The 17,960-nt window shown below is 36.9% G+C and overlaps 1 protein-coding gene across 6 annotated transcripts in view; it reads right to left on the bottom strand.

Moving 5' to 3' along the window:
* Cep112 (centrosomal protein 112) overlaps positions 1 to 17,960 on the bottom strand; it is a 412,140-nt gene that overhangs the window by 334,196 nt on the left and 59,984 nt on the right. For 5 of the 6 annotated variants that reach the window (XM_060386500.1, XM_060386502.1, XM_060386501.1 and 2 more), the window contains 5 exons: positions 14,685 to 14,732; positions 14,341 to 14,418; positions 7,498 to 7,584; positions 2,466 to 2,565; positions 463 to 581 (listed from right to left, as the gene is read on the bottom strand). In XM_060386500.1, the coding sequence (XP_060242483.1) occupies positions 463 to 581; positions 2,466 to 2,565; positions 7,498 to 7,584; positions 14,341 to 14,418; positions 14,685 to 14,732 (432 nt within the window). The remainder of the gene's footprint in view (positions 1 to 462; positions 582 to 2,465; positions 2,566 to 7,497; positions 7,585 to 14,340; positions 14,419 to 14,684; positions 14,733 to 17,960) is intronic. The other variant, XM_060386504.1, reaches the window with a different exon arrangement.

Genomic DNA, 17,960 nt, shown 5'->3' on the forward strand with positions numbered 1-17,960 from the left:
CTGTAATTTGGCTGAAGTCTGTGTTTTCACACCAGGGCTACACCTAGTATCAAAAGTGACCCAAGATGATCACCTAGCTCCAGTATCAACACTTCAGTGCTTCCCCAGTGCATGCAAGCAGGAACTACCCACTGGGGATTTTACTCACATCAAAACAAGTTTGCACCATAAACTTCAGTCAGGCATAGATAATGGTACCTGGCATTATCCAAATTATCCAAATCTCAAATCAAACCATTATTTCTATAGTCATTTTGCTTAAAACGTATTGACTATGAAAAAAAATGCAAATCATTACTTAACAAAAGTGAAAAATTATGACTTTAAAACAAAAACTATTTCTAGAATATAGACTTCGAGAAGAAAGTCTAGGAGCACTAGCTATTTCTAGTTACTCTTGAATTTTTAATTATTTTCCACACTTGCTGAGTATGTCCCTCTCAGCTGACTTCAGGAGCTTACCTTTTTTTCCCAATTGTTATTCAGAGATTCTGTGCTTTGCTCACATATCTTCTTCAGTTCTGCTATCTGGTTTTCTTTAGTTTCTCTGATAACTTGACAGTCACGTATAAGGATCTGAACTGTCAAAAATTATAGAAATATAATTAAACCAGTTCCAGGAACCACATGAGAATTTGACATCTAAATGTAACATATATTTAATAGATAATTTAATTTTTCACTAAGTCTTACTTGTCTAAATCCCCTCTTCTTTCACTGTGTTTGGCCATTTCTGTAGTCACAGATGAGCTTGACTAATTGGTCTTTACTCTCTCCCTGGAATATTTAAACAGCATGCTAGCCTCAAGTATTTCTCCTCTACTGCAGCCTCTGTCTCTTTGAAGAGACCACTCACCAGTGCAGCTCCATAAGGAGTGCGAGGCTGGGAATCATGCTAAAGTTCTACTCCCCTAAAGGATATGGGCCAAAGGCTCCAACAGGGAAAATGGCTCTTTCTGATCCATTTGCTCTCTGGCTCCATCTCTTCTCTTCCACATCTTAAATCTGCACTGTAAATCTACTACCCAAAGCCATCATTTCTCCTCCTTCCATTGTTGAAATGTTTCTAAAACAAACACCAAATAGATTCCTCCCCTTGCAATGAGAAAAAGAAACTCCTCTAATGTCTCTTTCTCCAATGAACCACTGAGGACATCACATCCATTTCCTTGCCAGTTTCCTCTTTAGTGAGACTATTTCATTATTCAAAGGCATACCGGTGCCATGCAGACAAGTGCTCAGAAGCTGTGGGCTGACTGAATAAAGGATGTTTTCTCTTAATACATTGTTATTCCTAGGTACTTTCAAGTCATTTTCGACTTTTATGTTATTAAAATACACTTTTTAAACTATTTAAGCTATTCCCCTCTGTCCTCCAGTTAAAATGTCATACTTTAAGTAAAATTTTCTTTAATATACTTGAATTCGCTAAATAAGAAACTACATTAAGCTTTAATTTTACTTCAATATAACATCTTATATATGTTTTAATTTACTTTAAAATAGAATTTTCAGAAATATTTTCCTAAATGTTTCTTTTATTCTTACACCTCAACTATGCAATTAATAAGGGGAGAAGAATTCAAGTTAACCTGATAGTAGTCTTCAGCATATGCAACATATTTTACCTCACATGTCCAACATTAAACAAGATTTAAGTATATTATTAAAAGCCTTAAAAAAAACGTATGTGGTGTTGTTTTTTCATTCTTGCTCATGTTGCTGCTGTTGATTCTCGTCATAGATACCACTATGTCCCTGTTACCTGGGACCTGAAACCCCATTGCTTCAGGTTCCCATACGAATGCTGGGATTACAGACATGCATCACTATGCCTGGTTAGAAAACATTATTTCTTAAAGTCTGAATGTTTGTTTCAGCTTAAGGATGTTTCATGCCTAAAGTGACACAGAATAAAAACAAAATCTAGAAATATAGAGAACTTTAGCTATCACTGATAACAATTAGGAAAAAAATGAAATATTTAATTACTTTCACCAACATTGAAGGCAGGAAATTAATCTAAAAATAACCAATTCACTGACTAATTCTCACATGTTATTGTTCTGCTAAACTGTCAGGAATATTACTATCCGCTCTACCACAGTCAGGTTTGATCTGGGAGAAACCCAATAAATTCGAGATCAACGTCTCTCCTTGTCCTTCATTCTTACTGTCTGTATCTCTTCCTTCACTAAATATTAATCCTTCTCTTCCATTCTCACTAATCCCAAGGCTGTAACTCAAATATTCTGAGCCTTTATCAAAGCAAGTGCAAAACTGCACAAGTTGCCACTACACAACACACAGTCTCTCGCCTTACTTTCCGTAGTCACACGAAAGTCCATATAAATTGTATCCACTGATAGAGTCTCACAAAGTCTCAGAAACATTTTACTGTTAAATTTCAGAGCATTAAAATCAATTCAATATGTTATCAGAAGATTCACATCATACACCATCACCTTTCTTTTCAAGTTTTCTTATAGTCTCCTCAGTTTCAGTTTGTTTTTTTCTGTATAAAATTTTCAAATCTTCTAATTCATTATTCTTTCTTTCTAAAATCTGCAAAAAATGTACAGTTTTAACATACAGAATTAAGTATAGAATATGTAGTTATAAGTGAGCACAGTATTTTGCAAGTGTGTCTCATAAATGATTCCGGCTAAAAACAAAAGTTACTTTATATACACTGATAAAATATAAATGAACTAGAATACCTCATTTTAACATGTTTTATTTAGAATTTTCACACATAATTTTAAGAACATTATGAATAATAATTACATAAATCCCTGAAACATAATTGAGAAATTAAACTGTTGTGACGTAGCAGAGAGAAGTCATCAGAAACGGGCTCTGTCGGGCAGTGCTCTCCGCACGCTCCACTGACACGCACCGTCTTTCAGTTGAATATAGCCAAGAATCCTCCTACCAGGGTCTCTCTGCTGTTTCACTGCTTAGGGCCCAGATCTCTTACATATTTGGGGTGATAATTTATAATAGGCTCCATTTCTATCCAGCTGTTTCGTGAACCAGGAAAAAAAAAAGAGCTCAAAATGTCAAAAACCTCAATAACTTTTACACCATTTATATTGTACCAATTGTTTCACTGTGATCTTACACTTTAGAGTAAAAAAAAAAATCAAATTCGAAACAGAAATAACCAAAATAGGAAAGTGAATGAACAGTAAAGAGTGTTACCCAGGAGCTCAAAAGAAACCAGAGTGAGGTGGGAGTCGGCCTGGCTGCTGCTTTTATGAGAAAAGTTGTTCAACAATGCCAACGTATTTTTCTTAATGTTTTTATTAGCAGCATTCGACTTTACCTTCTTATTTTAGTCTCAACCCCATAGCTGCTGGACCATATCCCCACAAACCAGGAGCCAAAATATTTTTCCTTTCTTAAGCTGCTTTTTCTCAGGTATTTGGTGTAAGTCGTATGAAATTGTTAATATTAAATAATACAATATTTATAATAATATAATAAAAATATTAAAAATTGGTACCAAGAAGCAAGGGCACTGATGTTATAAGTGTGACAATCGGTTCCTGGGACTTTGGAACTGGTTTGCAGGAGGGAAGAGGAAGACTGGAGAGCTGCAAGCTAAAGAGCTTAATTATTCTTGCTTAAACTATTCTGGCTCAAGGTTGGAAACTAGGATGCCAATAAAAAGGGAGAAAGTAAAACATAAACTGGTGTATCAGAAGGGGTTGTGAACTCTGGGCTAGATGCTAGTTATGTTTTATTCTAGCAAAGAATTTGGCTGCATTCTGCTCATATCCTGAAAATACATGAAGCTTAACTAAAAAGTCATGCACAAATTTGTCAAAGAAATTATAAGACAGCAAAACTAACTCAGGGTGTGGCATAGCTACTACTTACTGTTTTAGTCAGATTTATAGAAAATGAGAGCAGAAAGAAATATACAGTTTGACAAATAAAAATTTTTGAATCCCGTTAAAATTGACAACGGAACAGGTGGGAACAAAACATGTGTATTTGTTAAAGAGAATAGTGCCATTAAAGAGAAACCACAGATTTTGTACTGGGACAACAGGAAAGGAGCCATGAAGGTCAAGACTTCACACATCTAGAGCAACAGAGTTACAGCAGTGCAAAATTACCTAAATTTTCCATTTGAAAAGAGTGTGACTAAACAAAGAGCAGGAAATCCTGCTCAAGCAGGGTTACCTAGCAAAGTGTTTTTTCCAGGTTCAACCTCAAAGACAACAGGAAATTCAGCTGTGGCCCAAGGGGGCTAGGATATGTCTCAAGTCGGTATGAAGACATAATGTTGTCCATGTGGTGCTAGTGTTTTCAACTCTGAAGAGTGAGGACGTAACAAACAGAGGCTTTTGCTGGATTCTAGAAAGCTCCTGAGGCCAGGCAATGGCCTAAGAGAGAGGCTATCTGTGTTACAGGCAGCTGAGCTGGAGAAACAGAGCTAATCAAGCCCAACGGAGCCCATATGATACTGCCACAAGACTTACACGCCTGGCACGGAACAGGAAGGTTTGGTATTTTCCATGATGAGTTTCATTGTTATTTTGGTCTGGCTTTTCCTTTCTACTCTGCCTTCCTCCCCTTTGGAATAGAAATGGTTTAACCCATGTGCTGGAAACATAAAGCCTTTTAATTTAAGGACTCACATTTAAGGGACTGCCTTGAGTCTCAAAAGAGACACACATAGCCTTTGCTCTTTTGAACGGGACTGGAACTGTAGGACTATGGAATTTTTGAAGCTTAACTGAATGCATTTTGAATTTTGAGGCAGCCATACATGACCTTACAGGGCTCAAGGTGGAATATTTGGTGTGGATATACAATATCCTCCACAGGCTCAGGTGTCTGAACATCTAGTTCCCAGCTGATAGAACTATTCTGAGAGACTGTGGCCCATTTGAGAGATGGGGCCTCAGTGATGCAAGTGGGGTTTTGGGTGTCAGGCATTGAGGTTTATAACCTATCCCCACTTCTTGTCCTATCTATTTTCTAATCCACAAATATGAAGCAACCAGCTGCTGCAAAATCCCACTGCAACAGAGATAGGTTCCCTCTAACTCTCTCCACAATGCTAGACTGTGTCCTCTAAAACTATAAGCCACAGAAAGCCTTCCTCCCATGTTTCTTGTCAAACACTTATCATGATGATGGAAAGAGTAATTAATAAATATACCAAGAAGCTTATTTCAAACTTTATCACCATGATGCTGCCAAATATCTTTAAAATTCATTTGTCTAATATGTTAATGTATTATTCTCAACTGATTCTATTTTCTTTTGATATTTTATAATTAAATTTTATTACATAAATTTATAATGAAAAGTTTTATTTAAACAAAAGTAAAATTCTCATTATAGCAAAAATATTTGCTTTTATCATTTTAATGGGGAAGAAAGGAAAATAAACACTTTTTTTAAATACATAAGGAATTGTTTCCTTCTTGTTGCTTAGAAAAAATGATGAAGAATGACAAGATGGATGAGTGAGGAAAGTGCTTGTTACACAGTATGAGGGCCTGAGTTGAGATCCCAGGACATGAAAGCCAGGCATGGCGGCCTGTACTCAATGCTCCAGTGCTGGGGAAGCAGAGAGAGGCAGATCCTAGGCTTGGGGTTATTTACTGGTCAGCTAGTCAAGCCAAAATAGCGAGCGCCAGGTTGCCAGGTTCCATGAGAGACTCTGTCTCAGAAAATGAGCTAGAAAACAACAGAGGAAGAATCGTAAAGCAGCCTCTACCCTCTACAGATACAGGTCGTGGTAATCATGACCTTATACACACTTCACACACACACACCACTTGCACACACACACACACAGACACACACCATAATGAATCAAATAATATACTTGACTAAATACTGAAGTATTTTGTTTCAGAGATGCTTGCCTGCACAATACTGTGGCCTCAGTTTTCTGCCTCTGCCCCTGCTCTGTTTCCCTTTGTTTAATGCTTGAGACATGATCCCTCACTCTGGAGCCAGGCAGGTCTGGCCATGCAGACTACTCTGGTTGTGCATACCACCACTCTAGAGACCAAGGCAAGAGGATGATGAGGTCATGGCATGCCTGGACTACAGATGTGTTTGGTGCTGGGATTATTGTGCCTACTGATTCTGTCTTTGTTATTCAGTTTAGAAAAGCAGACACATAGACTTAGTTTTGAAATAACATGTGCAAACTTTCTATTTGTACAAAACTTATGTAGTTAAAACACACTTTATTAAAACTAAAATGTTAAATAATTACAAAAGTAAGCATAAATTAAAATTCTATATAACAAGACATACTTGACATTTGCTGAGACAATAAAGGAGATATAAATCTAGTTCACAATATTGAAATATTGCTGCCACACTTGGTAGGGCTATAATCCAAACTACTTGGGAGGCTGAGACACGATAATCACAGAGTAAGCTTATGGCCAGGCAAGACACTTACCAAGATATTGTCTCAAAAAAAAAATTTTTTTTTAATGGCTGGGAAGGTAGCCTAGTATAGTACTTCCCTAGCATTTAAAAATCCTTGGCTCAATACTCAGTAACACACATAATAAGCAAGTAAGTAAATAAATAGACAAATACTGAAAAATTGAAAGCACAAATTTGAGTAAATATTCAAAAAGAAAGCTTTGATTGTCAGTGCTGGCACTCTACTACATGCAGTCAAAACCAAACATAACTAAGTTCACGAGTGTGTGTGTGTGAGTGTGTGTAAGAGAGAAAAAAGAGAGAAGAGAGGAGAGAGAGAGAGAAAGAGAGATTATAGGCCCTCAGGAAAATGAACTTTTATTTAAAATGAAAGCTCTATTGTATAGACTTTGGATCTTCACTCTGAAGGTACCAAAAGTTCTTTTTGAGCCAAAGAAAAGCAAGGTGCAGTGACACTCATGAGGCCTAAGTGGGAGAAAAACAGGGCCAGATGGGGAAACAATATGATGCTGAATCTAATTAATTAATTAAAAAGGAAAATGAATCAAAAACCTAATATCAGGATAAAATAAATTATAGTATTTACAGTTTTTATTTTATTCTAGCTTTCAACTTGAGAAGAAACGGTAAGAGAATAATGAGGCCAAGGCCAGACTGAGTAACTTAGTGAGATCCATCTTTTTTTTTTTTTTTTATTGTGAGATCCCATCTTAAAACAGTTCACATGTATAGTATTTTCTGGTCCTAAGTTCTTCAGATACATAGACACACAAATACACACTCACAAAAATCTACAAAAATCTTAAGTGATAATCTAATAAAAAGTATATGAAATTCAGCTTTAAATTACAGTTGAAAAAGTAAAAGGTAATGTAAAACTAGGACAGAAATAGACACATTTTCACAAATAAAGTTTACAGATAACTTCTGATGAGATTTTACTTTAGCACATTCCATTGACAACATATACCATCACCAAACACCTAACCGGTGGCTAGACGGACATCACAAGCCGCAGAGCACAGTAAATACTGCATACAACATACATGATATATACTCTACCTTCTGCATATCAGCATCATGTTTCTGCTGCAGCTTAAGTTTGTCTTCATAAAACTTTGCTTCCATCATTTTTGTTTTCATGTCCAACTTCAAGGGAAATATTTTAAAGATTACCAGAGAGTCATTTTATAATGGTACCCTGTTCTTACATTCAAACCCACACAGTATATCCATCTTTATTATTTTCATTTCAGTAAGTCTCTCCCAACTTTTTGTCTTGGCTCACGTCTGCACGCTCATTTCAAAATATTCCTATTAGCCTATGTGTTGAAATATGACATTCTAAGAAAGAATATTCATGTAAACAGCAGATTACTGTCTGGGCAGCTGGCTCAGTTAGTAAAGCGGTGCAAGCATGGCTTTGATCCTGAGCCGATGTTATGAACAACCATCACCAAACCAGGCATGGCGACGGACATCCCAGTTCTGGGACAGCAGAGACAGGAGGATCCCTAATACTTACTGCCCAACAGCTGAGTCTACTTGGAAAGTTCTAAGCCAATAAAACTGCTTGCTCATTTCAAAAAAAGAATGAAAACAAAGCAATAAGCAACTTCAGAAATTAAAATTCCAGTAAGTTAATTAAAAATCTCAGTAAAAATCCTTACAATAAAATGGATTACATAGAAAACAGAATAGTTAGAAATAATGGTTAAGTCAGAGAATGGGGATCATTTATTAAGACCAACAATAAATTTAAATATATATAAAAGAATAAAATATATGAGCTCTTTGAGACAGAGTGAGAAGACCAAATTTATGAGTTATGGACACAGAAGAGGAAAAATGTGTTAAATACATTAAAAAATGTCTTCAATATAATGATGAAAGATAAATGTCCAATCCTCGGGAAATAGATGACCATCCAGATAAAAGAGGCATACAGAATACCAAATAGGCAGAAAAGGAATTTCCTCACATTACACTACAGCCCAAACACTAAAATTTCGGAATAAGTGAATTTGTACTAAAAGTGGCAAGAGAGAAGGACCAAGTCACACAGAAAGGGGGGCCTATCAGCACGATGATTTTTCAGTGCAAACTCGTAAACATTAGAAGGGCATGAAAGCATGTTTCAAGTTTTGAAAAGTCCCCAGCTGCCTACCCAGGTACTATATCCAACAAAACTTTCACAACATAGGAGAAAGAAAAACTTTCCATTATGAAAGTCAGGAAGCAATATATGAGTACTAGGCCAACACTACGGTGGCCACTGGAAGGAATACTTGGAATGGAAGACAATGACAAACACATCCAAGAAGCTATATGGAAAAAAAGTTTCCAAGACAATTATTAATCAAATGAGGGCTTAACAACCATCAAACACTACAAAATCAACAAAATGGCAGGAATTGAATTAATATACACCTTTCAATAACAATTCTGAATATCTGTGGACTAGACTCACCACTAATCAACAGACAAAGAATAACTGACTAGATTAGAAAGCACAATCTCCCTTTTTGCTGAATCCAAGCAACATGCTTCATAAACACAGAAAGCCACATTAGTGTGAAAGAATGGGCCGAGGGATTTCAAGCCAATGGAATCAGGAAAAAAGTGGGTATAGGTATTTTGATACCTGACAAAATAAGACTTCAAACCAATACTACTGAGAAGGTATAATGGTCACTTCATTATATCATACTATATCATACTGATAAAGGAAACAATCATCAAGAGAACATTATAATTCTAAGCATATTACACTGAGCACAGGTGACACAATTCCATAGAGCAAATACCATGACATTAACACCAACACAGTAATAATGACTGTAATACCCTATTTTCACCAACAGACAAGTCATCTAAGCAAAAAACAAACATCACTGATAAAATGAACAGGCTTCTCCAGAGAATTCCACCCAAAACTGCAGAATGCACATTCTTCCATCAGTCCCCAGGACTTATTCTAAAACCAGTCATCACAGGGATACAAAGCTAGTCCCGCCCCCCCCACCACCAAAAAAGAAAAAGAAAATAGACATAACTTTCCATATTCTATCTGACCATGGAATAAAACTAGAAGCAACAATAGAAACCACAGAAAACACATAAACTCAAGGAAACTAAACACTAAACATAACACTACTGAATAATGACTGGGCCACTGAAGAAATCATGGGAATTTATACTTTTCTAGAGCTGAATGAAAACTTTGAGTGTAAGATACATTCCAAAACCCATAAGATACAACAGACACAGTCCTCTTAGCTCTAAGAGTTCATGTGACAAGATCAGGGCATTCTAAAGCCAACAACAATGATGCATCTCAAGGTATGGGAAAAAACAAGTCCAAACCTAGTAAACAAAAATAATTAAGATTAAGGCACAAATCAATGAAATAGAAGCAAAAACAATTGAAAAATGAATGAAGAGTTGGTGCTTTGAAAAACAAAATTGATAAACCTTTCAATGAATCAATAAAAGCTAGAGAGAAAAGACTAAAAATCGTAAGACTAGAGCTAAAAGGGCAGATTACAATAGATAGCAATGAAATACAGAGAAACATGAGAATATAACCCCAAACCTATATAATCTACAAAATTAGAAATACAAAAGGTTGAAACTCTAAATAGATATGACCTACCGAAGTTAAAATCAACAACAACAACAAAAACAGGAAGGTAAAATGCCTAGACTCACTCATGCTCAAAAGTTTGTGTCCAGCCAACATGGTTCCCTGGCATGGAATGGCTTTTACATTATTGCTCATCTATTCTAAACTGCTCAACACATGAAGAAAACACAGATGAGGAAAAACTGATACATTATCTAAATAATTAACCTTGAAGTCTAAAATTTCCCTGGGAGGAAAACCTGGCACACCTGGAAAGAGAAAGAGACAGGCCTCATCACCTCTACCCACTGATATGACATGCCACCCCTGCCAGGCCTGTTGTTTGAAGATGCCTTTTACTTTACTGATATTTACTTAACCTTACAGAATCTCAACTGAAGGTTTCATAGCAAAATTTGCTGTTTAAATATTTGATATTTCGCATTTATTATTTTTAACTAATGAAACTTCCTGTGGATATTCTATATTTTCTGTTTTAACTCTTTACTTCTTTCATAATTTATTTTCAATCTTTATTAAAATAGTACCTTCAAGATCACAAAGACATCATTTTTATTTTTCATACAAAGAACCTTTGATCACCAAATCCCAAAGCTTCTGTATCCTTCACTTGTGGTGGTTTGAATGATAATGGTTCCCATAGAGTCATGTGTTTATATGTTTGGCCACAGGGAGTGCCACTATTAGGAGGTATAGCTTTGTTAGAAGAAATGTATCCCTATGGCGGCGGGCTTTGAGGTCATATGTGCTCAAGCTACACCCAGTGTGGTACACAGTTGCTTCTGTTGCCTGTGGATCAAGTATAGAAGTCTCAGCTCCTTCTCCAGCACCGTGTCTGCCTGCATGCCTCCATGATGATAATGGACTGAAGCTCTGAAACTGTAAGCCAGCCCCAATTAAATGTTTTCCTTTATAAGAGTTGCCATGGTCATGGTGTCTCTTCACAGCATAAGAAACCTTCACTGTTGGGCAACACAGTGAGAAGGTTGCTGTTTTCACCCTTCTTCCAGCAGCTTGCCTAGGCTTCTGTGCTAGCCACTACTCCAGCTGGTCTCCTGGACTTTGGGAAATGTTTCTCTACTGTTTTTGCATTTGTCTCATTCTTCTACTACCTAAAGGTAGCCATTCTCTCTAAATGAGTCCTGCATTCATCTTCACTACCTGAACACATGAGCCCCTGGTGGCCTTATCTGTGTTCAACTGTAGCTTCCCATTTAGAGGAATCACATTTCTGTCTCCTGTGTCAATAAATGGTCTCCTCAGCACCTCCAGTGGCACGTGCCCATACAGCATCGCTTTCAAGAACCAGAAAAATCAGTACTCGGTATGCAGCGTTAAGTTCTGTACCTTAGCCTCCTCTTTCCCCCACCTTCTCAATATCTAAGTGATTTCCACATTAAATCCCATCACGACTGGCTTTATTTGCAACCTCACCTGACACTTCTTCATCAACCCTCCATTAACTGTTACAACAACCTCTTCACCCTTTTCCAACTTGCAGCACACTAATCCATCTGAGAAACCACTGCTGACTTAACTGCCTCAAGCTCACTGAGAAAATCTCATTATCTCCTAAAACCTCCAGAGGGCCCTTGTCTTGTTGACAGCAATATAAATTTCTGACCAAAACTCTCCTCTTCCCCATGACATACCAGCCAAGCATACATAAGCTCTAGGCCTTATTTCATTCTCCCTGTCTTCAGCTGCCTATTAAAATATGATACAATTCAACTCCTGGCTTAAGCATCGCTTCCTCCATAAAGTCCACCACAAACTCTGCTGACAGAAGCAAATGTCCTCCATTACACATTACAGTTTCCTCCTCTATGTTGTCTTTTAGATGCTTTGCACATCTTTCTTTCCTAGAAATAAAAATTAAGGTTTGAGGATCTTCTCACGTATATTCAAAAAATATTTTATAGTCATATTTTTAATAATATTAATACACTTTGACAATTTGATTATAGTCACTTATGTCCTTTATGCTGTACAAATGTATGCATGCATACATGTATATTATGTATATTAAAATTAAGTTTTACATCTTATAAAAATAAACAAGTGGGCCAATATGAGAATATGAGCAGAGAAGCCCTTCTTAAAATAGTGCATTAATACTGCCTTTTCCCATTACTAAAAGCTAACTGGTGTTCTTATCTCCAAATCTTCTAGTTTTAAGGAGGTTTATTTTAAGACTGAAGTATACACCTATGCCACTTGTCCCCATCAAAATTTCAACAGTGAAAAAGTTGAAATAAATGGGGGAAAAATGCCCTTCCTCATCTGGCTCAACTCTAAGCATATACCTGGAAGATATCCTTAGACAATTTCCTTGAACATCCAACCTAAGAAACCCATATTTGGAAGAAATAAGAAATTCAAAGATCAGGGCTGTCTTCAAAGTACTAGGAGTGTATGCCACCCAACGCTGTAGAAATCACAGCTAAAACAGAATATCTAGTGTAGCCTACTTTCAAAATACTTATCGGAGCTATTTCACTGGGCAAGTTGTTATTTATTACACCAATTCATAGCAAAAAAAAATAAGCTACTCGTATGTCACTCCCAGGGATTAGAGATACATGAAATTCTCCCAAACATTAATGATAATTATTTCAGGATCTATTGCATTAAAAGAAATATCATGTGCATAATACTTGCTGATATTCATTCTAATTTTTAAAACTTGCTCATACATAAGCCAAATTTATATAAAAATAATAAAATAACTAGAAATGACTGTTTCAGTTACTCTGTATGCATCGGCGTTTATTCCCTTTAGTGAAAGAGAGTAGAATCTCTTAGACACATTCCCCAAAGCACTGGCCAGCACCTAGGATAGTGACCCTGAGCCAGCTTTTGTCTGGGGAGATTTTACAATGGCATTTCTTTGTTCTTTGTACAACTACTTATTAATGATGGTGTATTTTACAATAAATCATTACAGTGCGAGTTCCCTCATTTATTTTGTAAATTGCTTTAGTTGACTCTATTTAAATACTACATTTAATTTGTAAACTCATAGGAAAAAAGTCCTGACTAACACTACCTGTAAGAGAGAAGCAGCATCTCTTTTACAGGAAATGGTGAAGGTGAAGTCCTATATGCTCTCATTTTATTTTTTAAAAATAGCCATTTCCAGGCTGGAGAGAAGCGTCGGCAGTTAACAACACTAGCTGTTTTTCCCAAGGCTGTAGGTTTGAATCCCAGCATCCCATGACAAGTCACAGTCATCTCTAACTGCAGGTCAGGAGATCCAGTGCCCTTTCGGAGCCTCTGCAGGCACCAAGCACACACATGATGCAGACATACATGCAGGAGAAACATCCATACCCATAAACTAAAGTAAAATAAATGTGTTGTTTAAAAAAAGAAAGACAGCACTTTCTACCATATATTCTCTGGAAACTGATGACTGACCTAAAAGCTTATCTTCACTTTTTGCTGTCTCTTATTTTCAGTGACAACCTGTTTCCAAATGTCTTGGTCCACATCAGAAACTTTTTTTCAGATTACAAGAAAGAACCAACAACATACATTTGCTGGACGATACTCCCTGTCACATTGTTTTATAATATGGCTATCAGAAGGAATTTGTGAAAAGGTACAAATATTCTGAATTCTAGAAACAGACTGGACTGGTAGCCATATGATCCTGGGATAAATATAATCAAAAGACACAAAGGCTCAGTTAGATAGAAATGTTGGCCTTTATTTTTACTTGGATTCACAGAATGGTGGTAGAGCTAACACTGAATGCCATACATTTCAATATCACTGAGAATGAACCTCAAATACTCTTATCACAAAAATCATATTATACTATGTATCAGCTACACTGAAGATCAATTAGGCAGACGATTGTGACCAGTAAGGCTATGCGAACAATAAAAGAGTAAGAATGGTGAGGTAAAAAGATGAAATACACGGAAGCACATAGAGAGGGTGCATAGATCCACTGAGGTCAGACGCCCTCCTTCTAAAAACTGCCACTGCCTCTATCTCCTGACCCTCGGAATTGGAAAGAATCCTGCAACACATCCCTGCTTGCCAGTGGAGTGGAGCTGGGAAGCACAAGACAGGAGATATACATTAACATCTTTAACAGGAACCCAGCCTGATCTGCAGCAGGACCTGGTTTTGAGCCCAGATAACTAACCTCCTTCTCCTGTGCTCCACATCCACGCACAGCCGAAAAGACCTACTACACGATATCAACTGTGTTGACTAGTAGGCATGTGCAAACAGCATCCTCCTACCTCTTTCTGGTGCATTCGAGAGAGAAAATGATCATCGTGAAGACTGCTGGACTTCCTCAGGGTGACCTTTGGGGTCATCTGCAGAACCGACCAGTAAGAGTTACTTAAAACTTCCCAGCACTAGTTTATCAACTCTTTAAAGATAAACTAATAAAGTATCTAAACCTCATTTTAAAATAATGTTAGCTTTGGAGAAAAACATGATTTACTCACTTCTAAGCAGCAGGATTAAAATGACTATTATGCTCCCTAATATGGGCCTACAATAGTTTATATTTTTAAAACTTCATACTTTATTTAAAGATACCTGTCCCTAGAAAAAGTCCAATAGAATCTTCACCTACCAGGGAAACTGGGAGAGGCTTCTGTCTCAGGTACCGAGGATTTTCAATCTGAAAAATTACAATAAAGACATTAATTCTAGAGTTGTTTGAATGAAATAGTTTTTCTATGTGAAAATGCCTTCTGTATATTTTATTGTTTACTTTATTTTACACAGTATTATATACACATTTCAGTAAAGCTCCAACAAAATATTAAAAATAAATTCCTTTCAGTGTCTAAATGCACCTATGTGTCCTCCACCTAAAAGTCTGGTCTCATTTAATGCTCTTTACCTCAAATTCCACATTTCCCAAACTGTGAATGACTTACATTACCGGAACTTGTGCCCCTCTGCCTGTTAGTTTGACCCAAACCTTCTAAGCATACATGTATTCATTCTTTAAATCTCAATTTAGTCACTATACTCTAGATATACTAGAGACATGACTCTTTAACTACAACTAATAGCATAGAGGAGGACATGAAATCCCTGTGAGAGTCTCCCTAAATCATCAGCTTAACTATCCCCAACTTACTCCACACTCCAGAGACAGCAAACAGCTTGTTTCACCCTGTAAAGCACTACCTCCTGAAAGCTGCAATCATTTCCCCACCTTCTTCAAAAGTCACTGACTCAGAATGAGGTCCTCCAGAAGAACTAAGTCCTACCAACACAGTGCCACCTCCATTTTCACCTCTTTTCATGACCTAGAATCCAATTCCTCAAAAAAAAGAAAGAGAAAAGAAAATGTGGATCCTAAAACAAAGACTGTTCCACGTTCCCCTGTCTATTCCTAACACCTACTCCAGTGTCCTGAATATTTTTTTTGAGACAGGGTTTCTCTGTGTAGCCTTTTCTGTCCTGGACTCACTTTGTAGACCGGGCTGGCCTCAGACTCCCATCCATCCGCCTGCCTCTGCCTCCTGGAGTGCTGAGATCAAAGGCGTGCAGCGCCACCCGTAGCTTCCAGGGATAAGAGGCAAGTGGAGGGAGAGAAGGAGCTACATTTGGTCCCACTTCTCACCAGCTCCTAAAGCATCCTGGGTTCGCTTTCATGACCCTTACATAATACCTTAAGTGTTCAGCAACAGGTTTCCACATACATCTAGCACATACTTAATGTGTTTCAATAAAGTATTTCTTGAATTGCTTTATGCTAAAATTCTTTGATTTCAATACTATTTCATTTACAAATAAAATAAAATTAAAAATCATTACCAGAAAAGTCTAATTTCTTCACATCATAAACTCAATTTACTACACCAATAACCATAAAATGAACAAAAACATTATGACTCTAACCAAAGAAAGAGGTTCTTACCTTGAAGTACTCAATTAGGATTAAGTGACAAGCTTCTTCACATATGTCTTATTAAATTCAATCTTTCAACCCCTTAGCTGGTTTTCAAAGAGCTAAATTTTATATAATTGTGAAGATATCTACACTCAGTTTGACATAAAAGACAATGATAAATAACCAATTAAAGAAAACAAGGGGAATAAACTTAAAAACAAAATTTTAAATGGCAAAGAATCTAGTACAATAGCAGACAGAGTCTGAAGCATACATGCATTTTAGTGCCCAGAATGGGGAAGTATACACAACGGTTTCTTCACCTAGAGACTTAGGTCCCCAAGGTGCTAGCAACCACCTAAACTTAAATTCCTCTCCACATCCTCCACACGGACCAACACGAAACCAAAGAAAAATGCCTAGCAGCAGTGCCTACATCAGAATGAAGGGAAAGTGAATGGTAATTCCGAGATCCATATGGAAGTAGACAAAGATCTCAAAACCTCGAGAGGATTAGCAAAAAGGACAAAGCCACCGTGACTGGATGTTTGGCAAACACTGCAGACCGGCTTTCGAAGTCTCACTTCCCTCTCTCGACCGGAAGCATTGCCAGCAGATCGGTGGGTCGCAACAGTGCATTCACTGTAAAGGTAGGAAGAGTTGCTGAAGCACTGGGCCAGAGAAGACTGCTCTACTGAACATGCACAGCTCTGTAAGAATAGGCACAACCTTCTAGAAAGCAGCAAAGCACTCAATGAATACCTGTTGTCTGAAAGTGCGTGTGTGGAAAGGAAGTTAGCATTCTGTATCTGGGGAAACACAGAAAGTGAGTCCTTCAAAGGCACACACAAACCAACACATACACCCAACTCTACCTCAGAAAAATTAAATACAAAGGGAATCAAGAAGAGAAAAAATAATTCTCAAAGAAGCTCAAGCTCTAATTAAGTTTAGATTTAAACCAAAAGCCACAGAACCCATCTGTGACTTATTTTTGCCTAGCTCTACATTTATAAGTAGGACACAAAATATTGGTTTAGTTAATTACAATGCAACATTTCAACTAAACAGAAGTCTTATTCCACCTCTTCATCTTTAAAAGCATTAAATAAAAAAGTTAAGGACTTCTATTATTATGAATTATTTTTTCAAACTGTTAAAGAGAAATGTCTATCCTAATTCACTGAAAACTGGTAATAATATTCTGTAGTTCTTATTCATTTATAATACAGTGAGCTTGGGAAATATTCAAAGAAAAGCATGTTCTTGAGTCTATCTAAGGAAAACAAGCAATCTATTTTCTGATTTTGTAACAACAGCCTGATGTGCTTTGAAGTTGACTGTTCCCACTTTGTAATCCACAGGCAGCATGGACTTGGATGGAGCAATCTGTAAACAGTCTTAAGGCTGACTTCTTTCATGCTCTTTCAGAAAACCTCTTGTTCTCTCAAAATCCATCAAGAACGAATGCCACAAAAAAGGAGGTCCAGCATGGAAGCTCCAACAGACTCCTGTGAAACACTGATGTAGATGAAAATACACAGAAGGAAGGCTCCATACCACTGGACTCCAGCAGTAGGAGACCAGCAGGCATGTGCACATTTGTTTCAGAAGCAAACAGAACAGCAACAATAAAATAAATGATAATTTAACTAGGCAATAATACAGATATCTAAATGTTCTCTAATGAAAACTGGCTTTTGATGTTTTATTTTGTTTAGCTTTTTAGCAGGAGCACTGGATTACTAATTGTTTTTTGTTGGCTCATATTTTCAAATTATTCAGGCTTTGGCTATATTGCCATAAGCAAATACCTTCTGATAGACTATTAGTCAGTTAGAGAAGTTTGTTTTCAGAAAAGTTAAAAAGCACTTTAACAGATATATAAACTTTAAAGGGAAACACATTATCAAACCCTTATATTACCAGTAACGCCACTAAAATAAAAATTTTAAATTACAATATATCCCTCTCCATAGGGATGAAGGGAGGGGATTCAGC

This window comes from Meriones unguiculatus, chromosome 7, assembly GCF_030254825.1.
Source record: "Meriones unguiculatus strain TT.TT164.6M chromosome 7, Bangor_MerUng_6.1, whole genome shotgun sequence".
In the NCBI taxonomy this organism is placed as follows: Eukaryota; Metazoa; Chordata; class Mammalia; order Rodentia; family Muridae; genus Meriones; species Meriones unguiculatus.